Source organism: Trachinotus anak, unplaced genomic scaffold, assembly GCF_046630095.1.
Source record: "Trachinotus anak isolate AG129_WGS33_773 ecotype Australia unplaced genomic scaffold, CSIRO_AGI_Tana_v1 ptg000031l, whole genome shotgun sequence".
In the NCBI taxonomy this organism is placed as follows: Eukaryota; Metazoa; Chordata; class Actinopteri; order Carangiformes; family Carangidae; genus Trachinotus; species Trachinotus anak.
Window position 1 is genome coordinate 8775350 of NW_027273882.1, and position 23379 is coordinate 8798728.

General features: G+C 44.6%; 2 protein-coding genes and 1 long non-coding RNA gene across 10 annotated transcripts; 1 reads left to right on the forward strand and 2 right to left on the reverse strand.

The window, feature by feature from the left end:
• Positions 1 to 35: 35 nt before the first annotated feature.
• LOC139612224 (uncharacterized) lies at positions 36 to 1999 on the forward strand. Its single transcript, XR_011686477.1, has 2 exons — positions 36 to 128; positions 268 to 1999. It is a non-coding gene; the product is annotated as an uncharacterized lncRNA (long non-coding RNA).
• btbd9 (BTB (POZ) domain containing 9) lies at positions 1677 to 10290 on the reverse strand. The gene is made up of 11 exons (XM_071467555.1): positions 10120 to 10290; positions 9584 to 9792; positions 7895 to 8258; positions 7004 to 7271; positions 6658 to 6877; positions 6213 to 6332; positions 4867 to 4976; positions 4573 to 4762; positions 4251 to 4358; positions 3637 to 3715; positions 1677 to 3433 (listed from the first exon to the last, which is right to left on the reverse strand). Exons 2-11 carry the CDS (start codon positions 9766 to 9768, stop codon positions 3239 to 3241), a joined length of 1839 nt encoding a protein of 612 aa, XP_071323656.1. The 5' UTR covers positions 9769 to 9792; positions 10120 to 10290; the 3' UTR covers positions 1677 to 3238.
• Positions 10291 to 11065: 775 nt separating this feature from the next.
• On the reverse strand, positions 11066 to 21723 carry LOC139612428 (uncharacterized). Of its 8 annotated transcripts, none has more exons than XM_071467995.1 (11): positions 16781 to 18482; positions 16095 to 16682; positions 15765 to 15980; positions 14883 to 15218; positions 14473 to 14754; positions 14279 to 14386; positions 12708 to 12791; positions 12572 to 12600; positions 12186 to 12248; positions 11832 to 11900; positions 11066 to 11595 (listed from the first exon to the last, which is right to left on the reverse strand). In XM_071467995.1, exons 3-11 carry the CDS (start codon positions 15823 to 15825, stop codon positions 11494 to 11496), a joined length of 1134 nt encoding a protein of 377 aa, XP_071324096.1. In that variant the 5' UTR covers positions 15826 to 15980; positions 16095 to 16682; positions 16781 to 18482; the 3' UTR covers positions 11066 to 11493. The 8 variants fall into 8 exon arrangements, with proteins under 8 accessions (XP_071324096.1, XP_071324097.1, XP_071324093.1 ...); XM_071467996.1 differs by having other exon boundaries at positions 12207 to 12248; positions 14883 to 15221; XM_071467992.1 differs by having other exon boundaries at positions 14883 to 15221.
• Between the last annotated feature and the right edge of the window lie 1656 nt (positions 21724 to 23379).

The following is a 23379-nucleotide window of genomic DNA, read 5'->3' on the forward strand; positions in this document are numbered from 1 at the left end:
GACTGACGAGGCCTTCCCCTCCTCCCCTTCAGGACCACCCCCATTCACACGTCGCTGGCACCGAGTGCGCTGGGCCGGAAACGCGTCCATCAAACCAGAAATGTCAATATTGCCCCAACGAGACCAAGGTGCCACCAACAGACCAGTACACTCAACATGACACGACTGAAAACCGACAAAATCAACAGCAAAGTTTAAAAAATCAGCAGTAGAAAAATGTACAAAGCGAGAGAGTGAGATCTGACTTCCTCTGATCCCTTCTACCAGGACACTGGGGCTCGGCTGTGATCCACAACAGCAAATAAAATCAACCTGGAGCAGGATGCCAGCAGGCCGGTGGTGTCTGTGAGGAGGCCTGGGTAGTGACAGCAAACCCTGCTGGAGGCTTCACTTTAAACCGGCGTTGGTCAGACCTTCCACAGCATCTCCACATCAGTGACACGGTGGCCGGCAGGCCTGGGCGACCTCTACCCGGCCTGGGTGACCTCTACCCGGCCTGGGCGAACTCTACCCGGCCTGGGCGACCTCTACCCGGCCTGGGCGACCTCTACCCGGCCTGGGCGACCTCTACCCGGCCTGGGTGACCTCTACCCGGCCTGGGCGACCTCTACCCGGCCTGGGCGAACTCTACCCGGCCTGGGCGACCTCTACCCGGCCTGGGCGAACTCTACCCGGCCTGGGCGAACTCTACCCGGCCTGGGCGAACTCTACCCGGCCTGGGTGACCTCTACCCGGCCCTGAGGCAGAAACTGTGGCCACCTACTAACCCTTGTTTTACCCACATCAGCGCACTGTGCATTAGTTTGATCAAACCAGCACTGATTGATTCTCGAGTTGCCTCTTTGCACATCAAGCAGACACAGAGCAACGTTAGCATTCATTTAGATGTGTTTCAGGTGATCTAATATTCTCTCCTCTTTCAGCTCTAAGATGGCCTCCACCACCTCCTGAGGGCCACATCTGACAGCTCAGAGCTCACCAGCTGGAGCACAGTGGGTTCACTGCAGTTCATTTCTCTGAGATCAGCTGCTCTCTGCTGAAAGTTCAGATGAGGGGGCAACACCTTCTATATCACAGGACTGACCCTGTGAGTAGAGCAGATTTAGGTTCACTGAGGAATATGTGACACCTCAACGAAAGATAAAGCGAAACAGCTTTAAAACCAGATTGTATCTCTACAGGACAGAGTCTCCAGATCAGGTAACAACCCAGGTGGTGCCTCTGATATTGTGCTTTTAGTGGTGGATACAGCATTACCAGACTAATGTACAAAAGCCACACGGTGAAACTGTTGGTTTCTGGCCCCCTGAGGGTCTGGGGGGTCCCGGTACAGTTGGCTGCTTTGCCCTTAAAAATGCTGGATGACAATTAAGCCTTTGATCAGTTGTTAAATTACAGACAAACCCCACCCAGGTGAAATGTGACTGTTTCCACATCAGTTCAGCTGGTGAACTCTCTCTGCTCTTCACCTCCCTGTTCTGGTTAAAACCTCTTGGTTACAGCTCCTGCAGCCGTGGACAAACAGAAACGAGGCACATCTGATATTTGAGCTTCAAAATGAGAAGTTTTTAACGGTTTCATGACAAAAAGATCACACATCAACATCGGCCGAAGAGCTTAGCAGTGCCTGCAGCAGGATGATGAACAGCACTGTAACAGAGGCTCTGGAGACCAAACAGAAGAGAGATCGCTGTATTGCTTGTGTCAAACACCTCCACTGTGTCAGACAGCAGTGATTCAGGCAAGCAGACAGCAATGAACATTAATAAACAATATCAGTTGTTTCCATTATCACATTTTTGACAGGTAATGTACTGAACAAGAGGCAGTGAAATGCAATCACACGTCAATGGTCAAAACAAAAATATATATTAGGTCAAACTATACACATACATAAAGGTAGATGGGGGATGGGGAGTGTGTTGTCTACATTACAGTGTCACCTGAACAACGCCATAATTCAGTCCTCTCCTTAGTTATTAAAGAAGACTTAATCCAACTAATGGGGAATCTTCTAGAACATAGACAGAAGGTTTACAGAAACATCAGTGTGTCACTGGGTAGTTTAGGTACTTCAGATTATTTAACATCAAACAAAAGGTTTCAAATAAAGGAGCTTGTTGAAGACAACTCAAAAGTGCAACATCAGGACACAAAGGAAACAAACAGGAACCACAGCACCGAGAGCTTCGTTTAAAACAAACCAACAAAAACACACACGTCCCACAGCGAGGAGGTGTTTCAGTTCATTTCACATACAAACACAAAGATACCAAATCCAGCACTCCAGTCCTGTACTTCAGTCACAAGACCCAAGCTGCAACCTTTATTTCTGTGTACTTGAGTAAAGTAAAGTGCCAACAGCAGCTGCTCGTGTATCTACTGTGTATAAACTTTCTTCCAGGCAGCCCTAGTGCATAATCTTATTATTGGTCCGCCTCAGTGTTCAACATCCTAATTGATTTTCACCAATCATTTGTGCTAAGCTGTTCAAGTGCTTAAAATACTACATTAAGACACTTCATTAAATCTAGTTTTAGCTTTAGTGAGGTAAGAATTTTAACTATCAAAATATCAAACCAGAACAGGACCAGAGGTTTTGGTTTCAGGTGTGAAAGCCTGTCAACAAATACTCTATTACTTAATATGCAAATGCATAATTGGATTAAGTGCTGTTTGCATACAAATGCCACAGAATGCATTAGCTCCACAGCTTTGGCAAACCTTTCAAGAATTTAATCCAAAGTTTGAAAAATACTCGACTGTTACTCCGTTAGCTCGGTGGTATGAAAAGTGAGCCGAGTCTGTTCTTAAAAAAATAGTTTGTTTAAGGATAAAATCAGTTTCTTTTGGAAATATTAACTGGTAAAATTCAGATAGCAACCACCCCTCCCCCACACCCCGGTCTTACTGCTCTTTGGTGGCACAGTACAACCACGTTTCTCATCTTTGGAGAAGTAAAGATTCCACTTTATTTTGAAGGGATAAAACTTGAGTCTTAGTAGCTAAAAAAGTACCTTCACAAAAATGTGGATGTGTTACCCAACGTTCAGTTTCAAAACTGGGAAGACTGGAGCCCTAAATGCTGCTGCTACAGATAAACCAGTCTCTAATGTTGCACTTATGACAGAAGGACCATGGGTTATGACAATGAGACGATCGCCGTTAGCAGCGTTGTAGCAGTGCAGTCTGGATGGTGATGGCTGTGCAAAATGGCATTCTGAGGTCTCCCCTCCTCTTAAGGATGGGACTGTGAGGACGACGACGAGGTGGAGGAGGGCTGGGAGGGCAGCAGGCTGTGTGTGCGAGAAGGTCGTTGGGGTCGCGGCTGCTGGGAGGCGGCCCCGGAGTCAGACGAGTTCAGGCCCGGACTGCCTTCGTTCACCTCTGTGTCAAGCTGAGCCGGACACTCAAAGTGAACACAGTGGAACACCTGCAGAGACAGAGGATCAGCAGCACACAACACGCTTACATCCTGCTGGGGAGGGCAACAAGTACAGAGGCTCTGACTGAGACTCACCGAGCACCAACACACAGTAACACAGATGTAGTCACAACTTCTTCATTTTGTGTTTCCTCTAGAATTAGATGCAAAGCAGAGAGAAGCCTGACGGCCACAGTCAACTGTGTCCTCACCTCGTTCGCTGTGTTATGAGTCCCAACAATACGGATGAAAGAAGCAGGCTGCTTATCAAACTTCAAGGTCTGCCATGATCTGAAAGAGACGGTGGCAAAACACACCGACATTCAGACTTCACCCTTGTTTACACACGATTTCATTTACTACATTCATGTCTGTTGTGATGTGAATTATGAGTCAGTCTATAGATAATTAAGCACACATCTGTCAAAAATCAAGAGTTAGTCAACAGCAGCTGGATTATCAACAGGTGACAAAGCTGCTTGTTTCCTTAGAGAGAACCAGTGGTTCAAGGTGCCAGAGTTAAAAAGAGAGGGTTCCTCTGCTCAAACTGTTTCAACATAAATATACTAAACACGAACAGTGTTGGGTGTCATGAAAAAACCTGTGTTTGTAACAGGTAACGACGACGATGAAATATGCAGAACCTGTTTCTGCTCTGAACTCATGTGCCACAGAGGCTCGTTCTGGATCCCTGACGTGTTTTCTGTCCTTTAAAGTTTGGATATTAACTCTCACAGGACCAAGAAACAACATGCTGCCTCTTGATGTCAGGGCAGAAATAGAAATAGCACCAATGAATCAACAGAAGAGGAGACGGGAGCCTCACCGACATGCCACCCTCGTGCGGTCCACCACCTTCATCCACTGCTGCTGGTTGGTGGAGACTTCGATGTAGTAACTGTAGGAGCGCTCGTCACAGTCCCAGAGCAGCAGCCTGCGCAGAGGAAAGGCACAGCGATAAAATACTGACTTGTTCTGTACTTGAATCGTGTTGAGGCTGCTTCACAGTCACAGACATGTCTACAGGTGATGGCGGTGGAGATCATTTTGATCAACGCTGCTGTAAATTTCAAACACAACAACCGTGAATAAAGGACCAAAGCTCCTGCTGTGAACCACACTCGGAGCCGACGCTGTGGCACATCTACCTCAAGGAGCTGATGGAGTAGGGCTGAGCCAGCTGGATGACGATGGCTCCGGAGCCCAGCTGGTGACAGGTGTATCCAGAGTCCCAGTCATAGTTACGCGTGTCGCCGTTGAGCAAGGCATTTCTGCTGCGGCTCACGCCCTCGATGACGCTGGCACAGGAGGCGATGGTTGCCACATTCTCACTGGGCACTGCAGACAGGAAGCTCGGGTTCAGACACTTGTTTTGTGTTTGTTTCCGCAAAGGAGTGACCTCACTGGAAACAGTGCAGACTACAAGAGCAGAGAAAACTTACCCAGAAGGCCGTTCTCCAGGGTATATTGGCGGTTGGTGAACATGCACTCAAAGGCCACGAGGTGGAAGACCTTGTTGACTGTGTTGTGTGTTCCCACTATGCGAACATACCTGAGACAAACAGAAAAAACACGACATATGAGTGGGCAGGAAATCAACCACAATCCAAACTGATCAAACTGCTTTAAGCTGCAAAACTGAACTGAAATAAAACCAAGTCTGTTTACTGTTGTTCAGAGAGCAGAGGTCTTTCAATTCAAGCTGAAGAAGGGAAAACTTTTATTATTTTTACCTTCTGTGTTGTGTTTCATCATCTGATGTTATTGTGTGTATTTTTCCTGCTCTACAGTGAAGCTCATTGTGTCCACTATGAAAACTAGAATTAGCTTCCATGGTCTGAAACCAACCAGTGAAGATGGAGTTTACATCCTCGTCTGTCCAGACTCATTAAGATCAAAGTAAAGACTGAGGGAATTTACTAAAAGGTCAAATGGAAGTTATCATTATACTGACATGTGACTGAAGTGAATCTGTTTTTACAGGAGCACAGAGGACTGATCGGTGATGATTTGAAAATGATGTGACTTTGTTAGTCTCTGTTGTTCCTGTGTCAACTTTGTTAGTATGTAAGTTCATTGAGAGACAGAAAAACATAGTCAGAGCCGAGTCAGTAGACAACATGTTGCTGCAAAGACGCTACAAGGTCCAAAACTTGTTTGCTTCACACACATCTGGTCAGAATGAGGTGCTCCTGAGGTGCTGTCACCCGTCCAGAAATCCTGGGTGTGAGTTTCCAGATACACTGTATATATATGTTTTAGTGAAACTGCATGTGAATCTGCGTTCAGCACCATTGTTAAGTAGAACGATGGTGCCACAGTTTCATGGAGCAGCACCATCACTACATCCCTTAGTGCAAGCTTGAGTCACATCATCTGACATCTGATTGGAGGTTTACACGTCATCTCAGACCAGGCATGCTCACAACACTTCATTCCAAATCTGGGGGGGGGTGTCTCCAGCTTTACCTTGGTTTGTCTGGCTCTTTGAACCAAACTCTTGTAAAGAACTGTCTGAAAATACACTTCTGTCTGTAGCTGAGGAAAAACCCAAACCAACTACAGACAATGACCTAAAAACACACTGTAGTTACTATGTTCACCAGGCTGAGGCAAGTTATGGCAAAGAGCTCACTTTGTTAAAATGACAAATGGATCAGCAGTGATTTGTGTGTTTCATGGTTATGACCTGGTTCTCTGGTAAACAGCTGGATGTGCTCAATTGCTGTAAAGTCTACTTTTCCATAATGATAAGAACAGCTGGTGTAACTGAACTGGTTCGGTTTACCTGCAAACTCGTGGTGTGAAGTACAGATTCTGCCAAGAGCGACACAGGTACTTGGAGTGGTCCACAACCCGCACCCAATCCAGCTCGTCCATGGACACCTCGATGTAGTAGGAATACGACCTTTAACAACCAAAATGACACCGAGTCTGTGACGGTGCAGTATTAAGTCAGGACAGTGAGGTTCACTGAAAAGCTAAAAACAAAAGGTGGAAACTGAAGAATCACATGAGGATCAGAGAATATGAGAAAACCTAAAAAATGGAATCATTTGTTTTTCTGTTTCACTGTGTTGGAACAAACCAGATGAATCCTCTAATCAGCAGTAAAACAACATGAGTGTCGTCAGTCAGTGTGCACTCAAACATTCACTCAAACCACTGTGAATCATTCTACATGTGACTTCTTTCTTTGGTCAGGGGGGGTGGGGGGGTGGGGGTGGGGTTACCGGCTGTCTCTGTCCCACAACAGGAGGCGGATGTGGTTGATGATGAACGGCTGCCCCAGTTTGACCTGGATCCCAGCTCTGCCGTCCTCCTCGATGGGGTGTCTGGAGAAGCCGTGGTCCAGGTCGTAGTTCTGGGTGTCTCCGTCCAGCAGCGCCGACTTCAGCTCCCCTTTCACCACCTGAGCTCCGTACTTCATGGTGGCGATGTTCTCCTCTGGTACTGAAAGAGGAGGAGTGAAAGTGTAAACAAACATAAAATGAAATCAACTACACTTCATTTCATCTAATGTTGATGTGATTGACAGCAGAGTAGCAGGTTATAAAGTAACAACGCTGAGACACTGACTGAGCATCCCCCGGTAGTTAAGGTCCATGTTGCGGCTCTCGGAGCGGGTCTTAATGGCGTCCAGCAGATCGTCTGGGCTCAGAAGACCAGACGGTCGCACCACGTTCAGCATCTCCGTCAGAGTCATGAGTGGCAGCCGCACCGCCGACATCACTTCCTGTGTATCAGCCCCCTCCTCGTGCTGCCGGCACCAACGACTCAAGGCCTGGAAGATCTCCTTCTCACTGGCAGCAAACGAGTCGCGGCTGACCACAGTCAGAAGAGCCGTCTGCAAACACAGGGATCTTCATCAGTCTAATGTTTAAGTCAAAAAAAACAATGTGTAGTTCTTCCTGTTTCTCACTTAGTGAGTATTTGCTTCTGTATTTCATTTCACTGTAAAACAAGCCCTTGACAAATAAGTGGTTTTAAGAGACTTTAGGAAAAAAAGAAATTTAGAGGACAATTTGTCATAATTTTTATCTTTATGAGCTAAATGATAAATACTTTATTAATCCCTCGAGGAAGTTCAAAATAATAATTAAAAAAAGAGAGTAATGATGATATTATTGTTATGATTATTATCATATGACAAAGATTATAATGATTAATGATTAATTAAAAAACATGCATAAAACACATTAATCTGGGTCTGGAAAGTTTATGGGACTGTTTCCGTGTCATTATCTCAGCTGAGGTTACATCACGTGTTGTGTGCCGCGGCCTCGTACACACCTGAGCTTTGCTGTTCCACTATGTACGTCACTAACCTGCCACTAGAGGTCCCTGTGTCCCTGGTTTATGTTACACCAAAGGGACTCATGAGATCAAACCATATTTCACAGTGTATGAAGCAGTGAAGGTTTTCCTAATGCTCTTCATGCACCAGTCCACCCTCCCACCAGCCCGTACCTTGGACAGCATGAGGAAGCCGTCAGAATTCAACACTTCGGGTGCATGTCTGTCCATGTAGGCACAGCAGGCCGCACTGAGCGTGCTCAGAGAGTAGAGACTGGCTACATCAAAAACCAGGCAGACGTTGTTGGTGTGCAGGATGGTGCGGAGGAACTCGGAGGTGGAGTCCTCCAGCGGCTGCAGGCCGTAGCGGTGAGCCAGGCCCAGGAAGTCCAGCAGCACCTCTTCCCGGGCGGAGCTGAGGCTGGCCCGGCCCGTGTACAAGTAGTGTAGCAGCATTGAGAAGGCTTCGGCCCGCGTCTCTTCCAGGCACACCTCCGCCTGGGGCTGGGACTCTTTCATCCCACCATACAGCAGAGCCCTGAAGGAGCCAGAAGAGTTTTAATACTTCTTTTGTTTGGTTTTAAATTTCCTGATTCATTTTCTACACAAAGAAAGTCCTGCTCTGACAAGTTGACCTTCAGACTGTCACAAACAGCTGCCTGCAGCCTCACAAACATACAGCATTCTGAAACTCACACTGACGAACAAACACTGGCAAAGCATCAAGACTGACTGAATCACATGTATAAGTAGAGTTAAATGTGTGAACAAAAAAGGAAAGACTGTCAAATTACAGATGCAATACTAACACCAAATTTGGATAATTTCCCTTGTGTGAGCTTGTGTGTCACTGTGGGAGGAATCAGTCATTAGCAGGAAAATATAGAAATATTAAGCTCACGCATCCAAAACACCTTCAATCACAACTTGAAAGAATGCTTCTTCGTCTTCATCTTCCCCAGTCCTCAGGGTCATAAGGGAATCACAAACATTTTAGTGGCCCCAGACACAAAGATAGAAACAAAATCACCAAGTCCTCACATTTAAGGAGATGGAGGGACGAACCATTTAGCAATTGTCTCTAATTCCAGGTTTGTGATTTTAAGAGTTATCAGGACAAGATGTGTTTATAGAGATGTGGACAAAGTTTTGGCTCGACTGGGCAAATCCGTGAAAACAACCACTGCAGCAGAGATATTAAAAGTGTCAAATCAGTGTTAGTTTTTATTTCATGAACTTCAGAAACATACAACAGTGAAACAGTAACTGCGGCATGTGCAAAGCTTTGGGCCCCCAACTAAGTCAGTACATAATAACCTGTTTTAGTCTTTCTTGTACATACAGCATGATTAGGATCTGCCCACAGATTGTGTTTAGGCCAGGGGACTGAACAAGAAACACCACCCTCAGACTGTTCACGCTGGATCCTGGGGTCTGATTTGGAGCGCCAGCTGTAGAAAGCAGCCTCTTTACCATGTAACTCTTGAACAACTGCAGGTCATTTTCGTACAGAATTTGCTGATATCTAGTGGAACCCATTCTATCCATGTAGTGTTTCTTGGCTGCCACCAACCCTGAAGATAACATTTCCACTTGATTCATAGCTGTTGGCGAGAGGGAGGGGACACTTACTGAGTACTGATGAGGTAGGGGGCCCAACTTTTATCCATGCCACATCTATTGTTTAACTCTTTTCTATGTCTAAGGTCATGAAATAAAAGGTAACAGTGCATTAACACCTGCTGGACCTCCAAAGATAATCCACGCGTAATTTCCTCAGGGGAGACCAAACTCTGCATGTAACGGGTAATGTGGGCTCACCACAGGATCTGCAGCATTAAGAGAAGTGGGACCTGCGGTTACCTGAAGTAGTGACAGCGGGCTGCCAGGATGACCCGGTGCGCCGGGAAGCGCTTCCCCTCCACGACGAAGGTAACATCGCTGTACTCCTCGCCGAGCACCAGGGCTCCCAGCTGCTCCGACAGCAGGTGGATGTGGTCGATCTCCGACACGGAGGCCAGTGGACGCAGAGGGTGACTGTTACTCATGGTCGACGGGTGCCACAGTCACATCTGACAGAAACAAACATGTCAACCAGTGAACCAGACTTAGCAGAAAACCAGCGGCACACAGCTCGTAGCTAGTTCGTACGAAGTGACTCAAACAGGACGACAGGCGCAAACAAACTCTGACCAACGTTCAGTCGGAGTCTTTTCCACAATGTCTGTTGTTAATGTTTTAGTAAAACAAGTCAGTTAGCAGGCTAACACTCGACGAGCGCCGTCGCTAACTAGCTAGCTGAGCTGTGTTGTTTACAGCCGCTGGTGTCGCGGACATTTGACACCGGAACAGACGTTAGCTAGCGGCTCAAATATCTCCCTCCTCTGTGTCAAACTTACCGAGCGGTTAGTTTATATTTGAACACTCCGGTGTTCAAATATATGTGAGGCGATTTTAAAAAACTAAAGCGCAGTCTTGGTTCTTCCTCCAATGTGCACTAAAAGCACCAAATTCACAATTCTTCCAGCATCACACCACCGGAAACTGATTCTGGGTCAACGGAAAGGCACTTCCGGTTCGAGAGGCTGGTTTCCAAAATAAAAGTTTTAAAGTGTAATGAACAAATAAAAAGATCCGTGCATGAAATGTAATTTTTCCACAGTTGTTCACGTTGTATACTGGAAAATACCAGTTAAACGGTTATTAGTGTTAATGTCATTGTCCATTGTTAATGCTGATGCAAATGTATGTTGACTTTGCTGCCTAATCTCAGTGAATGACGATGTGCAACGTTGAAAAAGCTTCAGCTTGTTCCATTTGTTCCATTTCCGACTTTTACGACGAAAATTGGACAGGAAGTCAAGACCCGGAAACAGGGATTGTTCGCCTTCAAAGTAAAAGCTGCGCGTTTTGAACAAGCTTGATGGCGGCAGCGGTCAGTTTAAAGAGAGCTAAGCTAAATAAATAATCAGTCTGTCTAATTAATGAGCATAACTGTTAAACAGTTCTGTTATACATTCCGTTTTCCCGCAAGTGATTGGAAATAAATAGCCACTGAACATTGTAATTACTAAATGATTCATTCACATATTCATCAACGTCTTTATTTGATTGAGGTTACTTATTGTGTTATTTGTTCCTGATACTTTATTGCTGGCTCTGTTGTCATGATAATAAAGCCACTAAGCTATGTGGTCAATCCTCAGAGCAGGAAAATAACAAAAATAAAAATAATGATAATAAATATTAGTATAAGTATTAAAGTCGTTATGGAAGCCTATAGGTGACCTATTTCCATGATAGCATTGTTATTTTTCAGTCGTGTCAGGATTACGCTGGACTGGATTCATTGAACATGGGCAAAGTTTTTAATCTTTTGCTTGCAGTCAGTCAAATTCCATCATATTATTTTGGGTAAAGCAAAAAAATAAAAATAAAAATTTGTACATCAATACATTCTGACTTGAAATATATAAGCATGTGAGAGCAGACCAAGGAGATTAGATGTTCTTCTTAACAACAAAATAAACATGAAATAAATTACTCACTTAAGGGAAACAGAGACTTTCCTTCTAACAAGTTATGGCATCAGATGATAAACAGATGAAGTATGAAAATAAAGACGAACATAAACAAAAAATCAGTACAACTGCTCAACCTTCACAGTTATTGCTTTTTACATTCTGACACTAGTTAACCTACAACACCCCCATCTGGTTAAGAAGCTTTTTACACCCGTCCATCCTGAAAATGATCAGCAGTGATCTGATTGGTTATCTGACGCTGGTGTAGAGGCTGTTGGGCTCAGCAGAGGGAGCTTTCACAGTGGTGTAGGTCACTGCATCACTTTCATGGTCATCAGTTTTCCTCCGAACCTGGAAGGGAACACCTCCGCTCACAAATGAACACAACACGATCAGCTGGGTCATCAGAAATCCTCACAACATGCAAAGCAACACACAATCACACTATGCAGCACAGCATAGGAGAACACAACAAAACAGAGCAAACAATGTAACACAACACATCACAGTGCACACGTTCATCACAAAATTTTATTTAACTGCTGAAACTCACTGACATCACCAGTAAAACCAGTCAGACAGCTCACCTGGGCTTTACTGGGGGTCTCCCTGGTGTAGCTGATGGAGGCGTAGGAAACACCATCTTCAGGCTCCGTCTGCACAGAGAGCACAATGACTGAGTGCATGTACGTTCATACTGACTCTTCTACTACTTCTGCCGCGGAGACCAATCATTTAATGATGTTTATAATGATGTTTCAAATTAGGTTATGGGGTGGTGGTTTGACCTCTGACCTCTTGTCTCACACCCATGTTCTATTCTGTTGTGTTCCGGTTGCATCATCTAACTTCCCCTTTTTTTTCTTTTTTGATCTTTGTGGCACATTTTCTCACACAAAGCTGTGAGAATAAATACGAGCAAGAGTGAGTGTGACTTTGAACTGTGTGGAGTGTGATCTCACCGGGTCCTGACTGGTCTCTGGAGCAGGGTTAGAGCTGAGCCCCTGGACAAATACAGTCTAGTTCAGCTGGTGCAGATGTTGTCAAGTCACAATACAAACAACATCTGCACAACACATGCAACATATCTATGCAGCTGTTAGGTACAAGTGGTGGGACGGATCAAAACATCTTCACGACAGTCTGGTGGACAGATTCAGGTCTGACCCCTCTGACCCTGCTTCCTCCCAGACTCTCAGGTTTGCTGCAGCTGCCAACTTTGCCTGAATACTTAATATTTTGTAAATTTTTGTGTTTATACTCTTTTGCCTCCCACCCACACAATAATTTATTTGACCTTAGATTTAAAATCAGTTTTGTTACTCACAACGTTGTCTTCCTTCGGTGTTTTGTTCCCTGAAAAGACAAAACAGGAGCTGACATAAGCTTCCACCAGAAAAACCCCCCAAAAAACAGGTTTGTTAAAATTTGTTAATAAAAGTTTCATCTGTAAATGCTCTCACCTTTACTTCTCTTCCACCAGATCACAACAAATACTAAAAGTGCTGCAAAAGCCACAACCACGATGAGACACAGCCACAACCAGTCTGCCAACAAACATCATCAAAGTGTTTTAGCTGCAGCTTTGGTTTCTGTTCAAATCCTGCCGCTGAAAAATGAGAAATTAGATGTGATCATCAAAAACATCAATCTGATACTTTTAACAGTAACAAATCCACTAAAATAAAGGTCAACTTACCATTGCTTCCTGGAGCTTTCAACTGCATGTCACAGTAGAAACATTTAAAGTTCCACAAAATACTAAGTGCCACAAAAAAGAATTTATCTATCTACATGACTGGATGTGTAAAATTGTGTTGAAGATAAAAATGGTTGTGTTGAGTCAGAAAATTCCTCAGAAAAGATTTCACACTAGTGATTTGTCAATAGCCAGCGTTTCACAACAGTCAGTCATTTCTAATGAAACAAAACAAACCACAAACCAACACAGACCAAAGACACAAAGTGTGTGTTAGCGTGTCTGCTAAGTGTGAGGTTAGTGGTCAGACTGAGAGCTGGAGAATATCTCAACCCACAGCCACGTGTGGAGGGACAGAGAGACTGTGGAACAAGCCCAGGTCTAAACCTGGTCCATGTCTGGACCTCCTGTGGTCAAATCCTGATTTTATAACCACGATGTCATCTGACAAGATCACCACACACATTAGTTAAAGACAACCACTGATTTCAGCTATATTTACTTATAGAATGATCACTCAGAGAAAGTTAGAAGAGACAGATTATCTGTGTCTCTCACACAGAGCTCAGCCTCTGTCTGGATCCAGAACAGTCACCTCCTGAACCTATCAGACTTTTAGTAGAGTGTAAGTAGAACTGGTCACAGCTGGATTTTAATAGGAAGCCTAATTTTCAGTCGCTCCCATTTGTCATATTCAAGTTACTGCATTATGTGTTAATTTAAACTCAACACTTCCAGTGAACATTTCAAATTAAAAGCCCTCTAGGGTTTAATTATTATGTCATTTCCTAACAGGGCTTGTATTGCTCTGCTGCAGGAAGTGTCTCATTTCCTGCTGCTGGTGTTTCTATTGTTTACATGTCTCTGCTCAGTGTGTCTCATGTTCAGTTCTTCCTCTGCCTCCTTCAATAATAATGATTCATGTGATCACAGTAGTTTATTTGCCGTAATGGAGGCGGGACTCAGGGTACTGAAGCTCCTCCTCTTCCTACAGCACCTGAGCAACAGGAAACCAGAGCAGCTCAGTAGACCATCTCTAACAGGAGGTGTAGACCTGAGCCCCCGGTCTGCATCTATACACAGTCCAGACCTGGACCAGGTTTGTGCCCAGTCTGTGTGAAAACAAGTCTCTAAATCTAGAGACGATGAGCTGAGTTACCAACACTGCAGCTGTGAACAGCCCCTGATAGAACCTGCTGGAGCCAGAAACTCCAACTCAGTGACGAGGTGCTCAGCTGACCAGTGGTGGAAATATGATCAGTCAGTCAGTCAGTCAGGGACAGATTAACGTTGTGGTCCTGCTGACAAACAGACATCACATTGTTGAATCTCCACCTTCTGGTTTGGTTGAAGCTCCATTGGTTGTAGATGCTGTCGTGCTCTCACCTGCCTTCATGCTGATTTCTGCTGTTGACTGTGTTGTTGCTGTGATTTTGTCCTCACCTGGACACATGAACAAGGTGTTTAGAAAATGCCTCATGTTCACCATCTGCAGGTCATAAAAGCTCATCAGCTCATCATGTTCTTACCTGACTTCTCAGGTGAGGGCTGAAGGGGGAAGGTCACCTGTTGCTTGTTGACATCATCAGTCACTTCACATGAAAAGATCTTAAACCTCGATTGATGAATGAAATGAGATTCACGAAATTTCACAGAGGCCGAGCAGAGAGACTCTGATTTCTCCAAGTCATGATTGTCTTTATCCACATCTCTGCTCTGATACAACCACCTCACTGAGGTCTGTCTACACTGTCCAATCATCGACACAGAGCAGGTCAACGTCACCTCATCACCGACCTTCTGTTCAGTCACTGGTGAAGACGGAGACGTTGAGAGAGAAAGACAACAAGAGTGAAGTGAACTTCATCACTGTAATAATCAGAATGATTGTGATGTTTCAGTGTTTTGTTCTCACAGACAGTTTGATGGAAATACTCACTGGTAACAACAGACAGAAGAACCAGAGCGTCTGGACCTTGTTGTTTTCCTGATAAACTGTTAAACTGTCTGCAGGTGTAACGACCAACATCCTCAGCTGTGACCTTCTTTACAACCAGAGAACAGTTCTCTGTAACACTCAGTCTGTCTGATTTAGATGATGCATCTTTGTGAATCTTCCCATGTTCAATCAGTGCTACTGCTGCTCTGCTTCTTGAATCAGCAAAGAGCCAGGTCGTACTGTCACATTCATCCTGATCATTTATCACATTTCCACAGGACAGAGTGGCTTCACCTCCGACTGTGACAGTGGAGGATGATGAACGTTGTCCAGCTGCTGCTGAGAAGAGAAATCAGAGAATTGTCTGATATGAGACTGAGGCTGTTTCAGATGGTGGTGATATTATCTACACACATGCTGCAGTCACTCCTGTGCTGTGACACTCTCCACTGCATCTGTATTACAAAGAGAGTTGGTCCTCTCTGGTGCACAGGTGTGATAAACACCTCCCGACTCATCCTGGGTGTTCACCCCCCTGAATGTGCTGGACCGGAGCACAGGACCCGACCAGACTCCTCTCCTCACTGTCTTAGGCTCCAAGTCCTGCAGGTTTACTCTGCCTTTAGTTTCTCTGCACCAAACACATGAAATGATCTACAACACACTCTGAAGATCCACACGCTCATGACCACTGGACAATTCAAGAGCAGGATCTCAAAGCTCCTCACCTCAGAGGGCAAACTCTTTCACTGAGGATTGTCCTCTTTTGAGTTCTGAGCTTCTACGTTTCTCCACATCACTAAACTAACACAAACACAACGTGCACACCTGGCTGCTACTAAGGGAAGTTACTAATATTAATAATAGTACATGTCTCCTCACCTGTGAACTGAAGCAGCAGAATCATGAACAAAAACACTTCAGTCCATCTGAACTCAGCCATCGTTCTTCTGTCTCTGTCTCTGGTTCTCACGCTCTCAACTCACACAGTGAGTCATGTGATGTTACACAGCTCACATCAAGAGTCAAGCTCCTGCTTCATGGGGAAGTCGTCTCTTCACACTCAGATGAATAAAGCACCAAGTTCCTGTTTTCAGGCTAAAGGGAGAGCGAAAGAAAAGAGGTGTCAAAGCTCAGAGGAAGGGATGAGGTGTGTTACATCTTTTGGTGTAGAAATGAGATGAGTTGTAGGAGTGGTCTTTGTTGCCAAACCTCGTTATGAAACTTCATTTGATTTCCTGGAGGCGGAACCTGCTGGTTCCTCACTGAGTCATGCTGGGAGCTTCCTGCTATAAAGCCTCGGTCCCAGGTCAGAATCAGGTCTCAGATTGTGCAGCTCAGGTGGGTTCAGTTGGGTAAAGTCTTGGTTTCGGGCCTGTGCAGGACTCCACACCTCTCCTCTGTCCTAAAGAGCTGGCCTCAGAGCTCTCACAGAGAAACCACACATAACGTCTCCCTCAGGGTGACAGGTGTTTCTGTTATTGTGTCCATTTACATCAATGAGTTTAGAGGAAACAGCAGAAGCAGCTCTCTGTATAATACAGCACAGCTCAGCAGAGCCTGTTCTCATGCTCTGCACCACTAGAGGGAGTCTCAACTCTTCCCATGCCTACATACTGTATGAGGACCAGTTCCAGGTCCAGATCTGGACCCTGGGCCCTCTCAGACTTTAACACATGCACTTATTGTGTTACCAGATTGTTACCACTGATGCATCAACATGTCAGGAGCAGTGTGTTGTAGCTGGATCTCAGTGGTTCCCCAGCTGTGGATTGGGCCTCTCAGGGTCATAAGGTAAATCTGAGAGGTAGAGAAATAATCAAACAGGCAGAAAAGAAAATATTGAAGAAAGTATATTTTTACATCTGCTTTGTTTTTTTTGTTGTTAGTTTTCTAACCTGTGGAGTAGATACAGCTGTCAGATAAATTCCACATGAAGCCGGTGTCCTCTCCGCCCGTCAGGCTCGGTCACATCCACCAACATGACAGAAACTATGGGCTCAACAGCTGGAAGGTAAGCAGGGGCAATACCCTGCTGCCCCCACCAGAGGGCAGTACATTACATGATCAATGAAACAGGCATCAGATCCTCTGTGGGACAGAAGCTGTTCTGAGATCAGATACCATCAGTATCAATCTAACTGATCTATTTTCAGCTTTAACTTCTTGCCTCACTTCCCCAGACGGCAAGAGAAAATCAAGTTGCAACATGTGTACATGAGAGTTGTATTTGACTCCAGCTTTCCTCTGAATCATGACTCACACAGTTACCTCAGTTTTAGTGAGAAAATATTAGTTTCCTTGTTTTTCTTCATTTGCTGAAAATGTTATGAAGCTTCACAGTCGGTCTTCTGGATGAAGCTGAAGGAGGCGTCTCCAGGATCAGCCTGCACAGTGAAACATAAAGACCTGTCTGAGGAGTCCTGAAGTGTGATATCGCTGTGTCAGGGTGTGGCTCTGGGTGTGTGGTGTCCCCGAGTCCCCACTGGTTTCTGGTCTGAGTCAGAGAACTGATCATGGAAACTCATCTGACTTCATACAACACAGGTCTGATCAGCGGTGGAACTGTCTGAAGGAAGTTGTTTTGTGCAAGCGCGAGGTTTAATTCTGCAAGCTGATGGTAACCATAGCAACCACACCCCTGCTTGATGCTGCACCATCACTTCACGACCGCTGATGAAACAGATTTAACCAAACAAACTTTGCACCAAGCAGCCGGCTTGGATTTGTATGAAGAAAACAAATGAAAGACTGAAAACGTTGAATTCATGTGTAAAGATTCTGACCTGGTTAAAGTGTTTCTGTGTAGGAGGCAGCTGAGGGACTCTGTGTCTGAAACCTTCTGAGTGATGGAAGGACGAGCGGCTCCGGCATGTTGGTGAACTGTGTCTTAAAATCATGTTTCTTACCACAGTCAGTTATCAGTGTGAAATACATGTAAATGATCATTACACACGGCTAAAGGAGCAGCCTATGGAAGCCCAGTATTCATGCTAACAGTACAGCTAGCATGTTATGCTAACCAGAGTGCAGCCAGCAGCGGCAGTGTGAGGTGTAAAGATGTGTTCAGACAGAAAGTGAAGCAGATTTTCACTGTTTATTCTCTCCACAGAGACATTAGCTTACAGCTGGACCTGCACAGATATTAAAAACATATATGATGAATTTTTACATGGTACAATATGTTGCAACAATAAATGTTAATGAAATGAATTGAATTTACAAATGCAAGTTTATGGAAACAACATACATAAAAATTACATATTTTTCTCATTAATTTTCAACATGTCTCTTTTCATTCTGGGAAACTGGTCTCAGACTTTTGGATCCATCTGTTTATAATATCAACAGATATTAACAGGCTTTGGGATGGAGATATTTCTAAATAACATATATCTACAATAGAAGCACCATACATAAACATACACACACATATATGTCAATATCTGAAATTGTTTATATTTCTAATTTGTTGATTTATTTAAAAATGTTAAAATTTCTAATTGGTTCTTATCTAATTTTGTTTATATCTACATATATTTCATATATTGAAATTCAGTCTTTGTACATATGTTACATTTGTGTAGTTGTACTCTTATATGTTCTGGAAGTTGGAGGTGGAGTAGACGTTGGTGGAGGCTCCAGCTGAAGAGGAGGAAGCTTTCACAGTGCTGTAGGTCACTGTGTCACCTTCATCATCTTCATCATCACCGCGGACCTGGGAAACCACAGAGAAACAGTATTGAAGATGAACCAACAGGAACATAGAGACTCCTGAATGTGCTGATGTTGTTCACTGGGCTGCAGATGAGATCAGATGATCTGATGTGTGAGGTTGACATGTTGGTCTCTCTCTGTCACACATCCCTCCCTGACATGTAGATAAAACTTCATTGATCCAAATCAAACCATCAAACGCATTCATTCACATGCAATAAGTGAATTAAAATACAATAAGGTACAAATATCAGCAGCAGAGTTAAACTGATGAAGAAGTGGAAGACAGGGCGTTCCTGCTGTTCTGCTTCATGTGTTCTCCTCTGTGAACTTCCTCCTCCAGCTCCACAGTCACAGCCACGCACACACTGAACCATCAGTGACGACTGTGAGAGCTGCAGCTGCTGGTGTGTGTCTGCTGTTGTGTTACGTGTGTACACTTTCCGCAGCACAAACAGGTGTTAGCCACAAGCTAATGACTTAAACAACAGGGCTGTGGTGAAACAGCAGCAGCACCCTGCCACACAGATTAAAATCTCTGCTTTGTTTTTCTGAGAAATGACATCAGAGCTGTCTGAGACTAAGGCACCGATACTGAACTGGTTTGTTCAGCGTCACCAGTAAAACCAGCCCCCAGCTCACCCGGGCGTTACTGTGGCTCTCCCTGGTGAAGCTGATGGAGGCGTAGGAGACATCGTGTTCAGGATCAGTCTGCACAGTGAACACAACATAGAGGCTGCTCAGCAACACGAGCACTGGAGTCACTTCTTGTATGATAACAATCAGTGACAGACAATTGATTATTGATCAAAAAACTCACAGCGCTGTGATCAGGCTGTGGTTTGTTCCCTGAGAAGACAGAAGAGTCGACTTTATCTCCCACAGTGAAAATCAAACCTTATTGTTTTGATGAAGTTTGGTTCGTGGATGTTCTCACCTCCACTTCTTTTCAACTTGATGACACACGTCACAGTCATCAGGAGCACGGCGGCGACCACAGACCCAACAACGTACAACCACCACTGATCTGAGAACAGAAGGAGAAGGCTCAAAAACTCCTGTTGCTAAAGATCAAACAAAGATCCTGTTAATTCAACATTAAACAGTTTGGTGATGAAGAATGTGAAGTATAAAACATCTTATCTCTCATTTTATGTTTCAAACATCATCATCAGGCTTTTGGAGGATTAAATGATTTTCTGTGGGTTAAGAAAAATATTTTTCCACTTTTGCTTTTAGTTAATTTGAATCAAAATCAGTTCAATTAAAATGTGAGGAAGATTTTTTAAATACTGTTTTCTACAGTGGCCCTAAGAGGTCAACACACTGCAGCTTCAGAAAACACATGGAAACAGACAAAAACAAAGAAGTTGTGTTTGTGTGTTCCGTGTGTTTCCTTAAGCTGCAGTGTGTTGAGCTTCAGGGCCACCGTAGTCTGTTTTGTCTGCATGTCTGTGTTAACGGTGAACGTCGTTGTCTGGATTGATCTTGAGTTGTTGAAAACACATCATCATTTCTGGTTCTCTCTCTGTTTTCTGTTTCGCTCTGAGAGAAATGTTTTGTCTTTCCAGAAGGTGAGACTTTCTCTTTGATTTTCTATAAAATGTGAAACAGGTGTGATCCTGTGCAGAGAAAAGTCACTACCTTGTTGGTTTGGTGAATCATTGTTGGTTGACGCTGTGCCCTCACCTGGAGGAATGAAACGACACAGACAGCGTCCCGTCACAAAACACCCCATGTAACCAGCAGAAGAAGAATGATGTCGTCTCAAAACTTCAAATAAAGACAAGTGTTCAGTCGGAGTCAGTCGTCTTTAACAGCTGATCTCACCTGTCGGCTCACCTGAGGACTGAGGGCTGAGGCTGAACTGATGCACATTTCCAGTGCGTATGGACGTGTATGTTACGTTACACGTCAGTAAGTTGTGTTTCTTTGATGTGTGGATGAAGTGAGACTCCTGAAGCTCCACCGTGGCCCAGCAGCCGGACCGTGATGTCTTCAAGTCTCCGTGAGCTGAATCCACGTCTCCGCCCTGATACAACCACTTCACTGTGTATCTGCTGGGGTCATGTGTCAGCACAGAGCAGTTTAACATCACCGAGTCACCGACCTCCTCTTCAGTCACTGGACAAGATGGAGACATGGAGAGAGAAAGACAACGAGAGTCACATGAACTTCATCACTGCAATAATCACAGTGATTGTGATGTTTCACACTTTGACTCACTGGAAACAACAGACAGATGAAACACAGATGTTTTGCTCTGTCTGCAGCCGTAGTGACCAGCGTCCTCAGCTGAGACCTTCTTAATAACCAGAGAACAGTTCTCTGTCACACTCAGTCTGTCTGATTTAGATTTGTCGTCTGTGTGAATCTCCCCAAATTCAAACAGTGTCACTGCTGCTGCTGCTGGTGTTTTTTCTGCAGTGAACTTCCAGGAAGTACTGTCACAGTTAAACTCATCCCCAGTTTTACAGGACAAAGTGACCTCAGCTCCAACTCTGGCAAATAAGTAGGAGATGGTTTGTTCAGTCACTGTTGAGAAGATGGAAGAGAAAAATATGAAAAGAATAAATTAAAACAGTTATTTTTTACACTTTTTGTGAAGATCAACATCAGAAACTGTTAATATTATTGATCAATCTTTGTTTTTTACAGTGCTGTTCATATTTCACCTGCAGCCTTACCTGTAAACTGAACCATCACTATCAGAAGTAAAGACATGTAATCCATCTGAGCCATCGTGCTTCAAGTGACTGAGAGAGTCTGTGAGCTGCTGCTACAGTATTTCACTGTTTTATATAAGTGCTTCCTGTGATAAATCATGCTTCACTTCCTTATCACTTGCATGTTTTAGACGGAGGTGGGTGCAGCAGCAGCAGAGATAAACTTCACAAACATTTCCTCTGCTTCTGCCTCAGCCCTGGTGAAACCAGGGTCTCTGAGACTCCAACAAAGTGCAGATTTCAAAATAATGCACATAAACTGAGCGTGGTCCCATGTCCACAGGGATAAACCCTCCTGAGGTTGTTTTGTTCTGTCATCCTCCAGACCTCTGGTCATCTCAGCATCCTCCTCCTCACTTCTGCTTTTGACATCAACCACACTGGTCTCCACCCTTCACCTCAGAGCCTCAGCATCATCTGTGCTGCCCCCTCCTGGTTGAAGGTGAAGCTCACAGACAGACATCAGTCCATCACACACCTGTGTCCCACAGCGTCCCTCAGGTGCTCGGCCCTCTTCTGTTCCTCCTCCATCTTCTCACCTTCAACTTTTTGTATCTCACAGCTTTTTTAAATAAAATATATTATTATTATTATTATTATTATTATTATCACTCAGCGTTGCGCCTCCTCCAACACAAGCACAGAGCTCAGTAAAGTGTCATTTATTATGTCCTTTATTATGCTCACTAATGTTTGAAGCCCAGTCAGTACAACACTCACACTGGTTCACTACTTTTTACACAGTGATTCTATCTAACCTACTACAACTGTACAACAAGTCCTAAAAATCAGAATAACACCTCATGTAATCAAAGGAGAAAGAAGGATGTGATCTCAAACAGCTGATCACAGCTGCTGCGTCACCTGAGGACCGAGGGCTGAAGGTGAACTGGTGCAGCTCTTCAGTGAAAGTGTTTCTGACGCTACACCTCAGTGACTCCTTCATCTTTGATAGAGAGATGAAATGAGAATCCAGCAGAGACAGAGTGGCCCAGCAGGCAAACTGTGATGACTTCAAGACTTTACCCTCATTCACACGTCTCAGCCGCCACCTCACTGTGTGTCGACAGCAGGTCAACGTCACCTCATCACCGACCTTCTGTTCAGTCACTGGTGAAGATGGAGACGTTGAGAGAGGAAGTGAAGTGAACTTCATCACTGTAATAATCAGAATGATTGTGATGTTTCAGTGTTTTGTTCTCACAGACAGTTTGATGGAAATACTCACTGGTGACAACAGACAGAAGAACCAGAGCGTCTGGACCTTGTTGTTTTCCTGATTTAATCTGTCTGCAGCTGTAAAGACCAGCGTCCTCAGCTGAGACCTTCTCTATAACCAGAGAACAGTTCTCTGTGACACTCAGTCTGTCTGACTTGGATGTTGCAGCTTCGTGAAACTGCCCAACTTCAGCAGCATCACTGTTCTGCTTCCTGAGTCACTGAGGAGCCAGGAAGTTCTGTCACATTTGTCTTTATTGTCTTTCACATTTTCACAGGGCAAATTAACTTCATCTCCAGCTCTGGCAAATGAGTACGAGAATTTATGTTCAGCTGCTGCTGATGGAAGAGAGCAATGGACAATGACAGTCTCATAAACACAGATCCAGACAGTCAGGGATTCATACGTCATAGAACCTCAGGAACCAATCCTGTCAACCTGTGGGGGCGGGGGGCGGGGCTAAATACACCTGAAACCTTGTCAGTACAGAGAGCCAGAGTTAGCATTAGCACAACCACTGATACTGTGTCAGCCACTGCCAGTTACAAGCTAACAAACAACATAAACAAATAAAAGATGCTAACTATGCTAACGGTTCTGATCCGTCTGCTAGTCTCTGATTCTGGTCTCAACAGACTCCTCATCTGAGTCTGGGTCTGACTGAGGCTCCAACATGAGGCTGAGTCTCTGATGTTTCCTCCTCTAACATCTTCATCCTCTCTGCTCTTCCACCTGGACACCTGGAGCCAGCAGGTGGTGGGCGGGGCCAAGGCCTGATCTCGGTCCAGGTCTCAGTCAGGAAGTCAGAGATGAGAGATTAAAGAGTTTTAAATGT

Excerpts from the sequence above, each read along its gene's own strand:
- btbd9 (XM_071467555.1), bottom strand. The coding sequence starts at position 9,768 with ATGAGTAACAGTCACCCTCTGCGTCCACTGGCCTCCGTGTCGGAGATC. Across the intron at positions 6,333-6,657 it reads TTGTGGGACAGAGACAGCCG|GTCGTATTCCTACTACATCG; the intron begins GTAACCCCACCC and ends TGGTTGTTAAAG. Across the intron at positions 3,434-3,636 it reads CTCATAACACAGCGAACGAG|GTGTTCCACTGTGTTCACTT; the intron begins GTGAGGACACAG and ends CTGTCTCTGCAG.
- LOC139612428 (XM_071467992.1), bottom strand. The coding sequence starts at position 15,825 with ATGGCTGAGTTCAGATGGACTGAAGTGTTTTTGTTCATGATTCTGCTG. Across the intron at positions 12,249-12,571 it reads CACCGAAGGAAGACAACGTT|GGGCTCAGCTCTAACCCTGC; the intron begins GTGAGTAACAAA and ends GTATTTGTCCAG. Across the intron at positions 11,596-11,831 it reads AGACCCCCAGTAAAGCCCAG|GTTCGGAGGAAAACTGATGA; the intron begins GTGAGCTGTCTG and ends GTTCCCTTCCAG.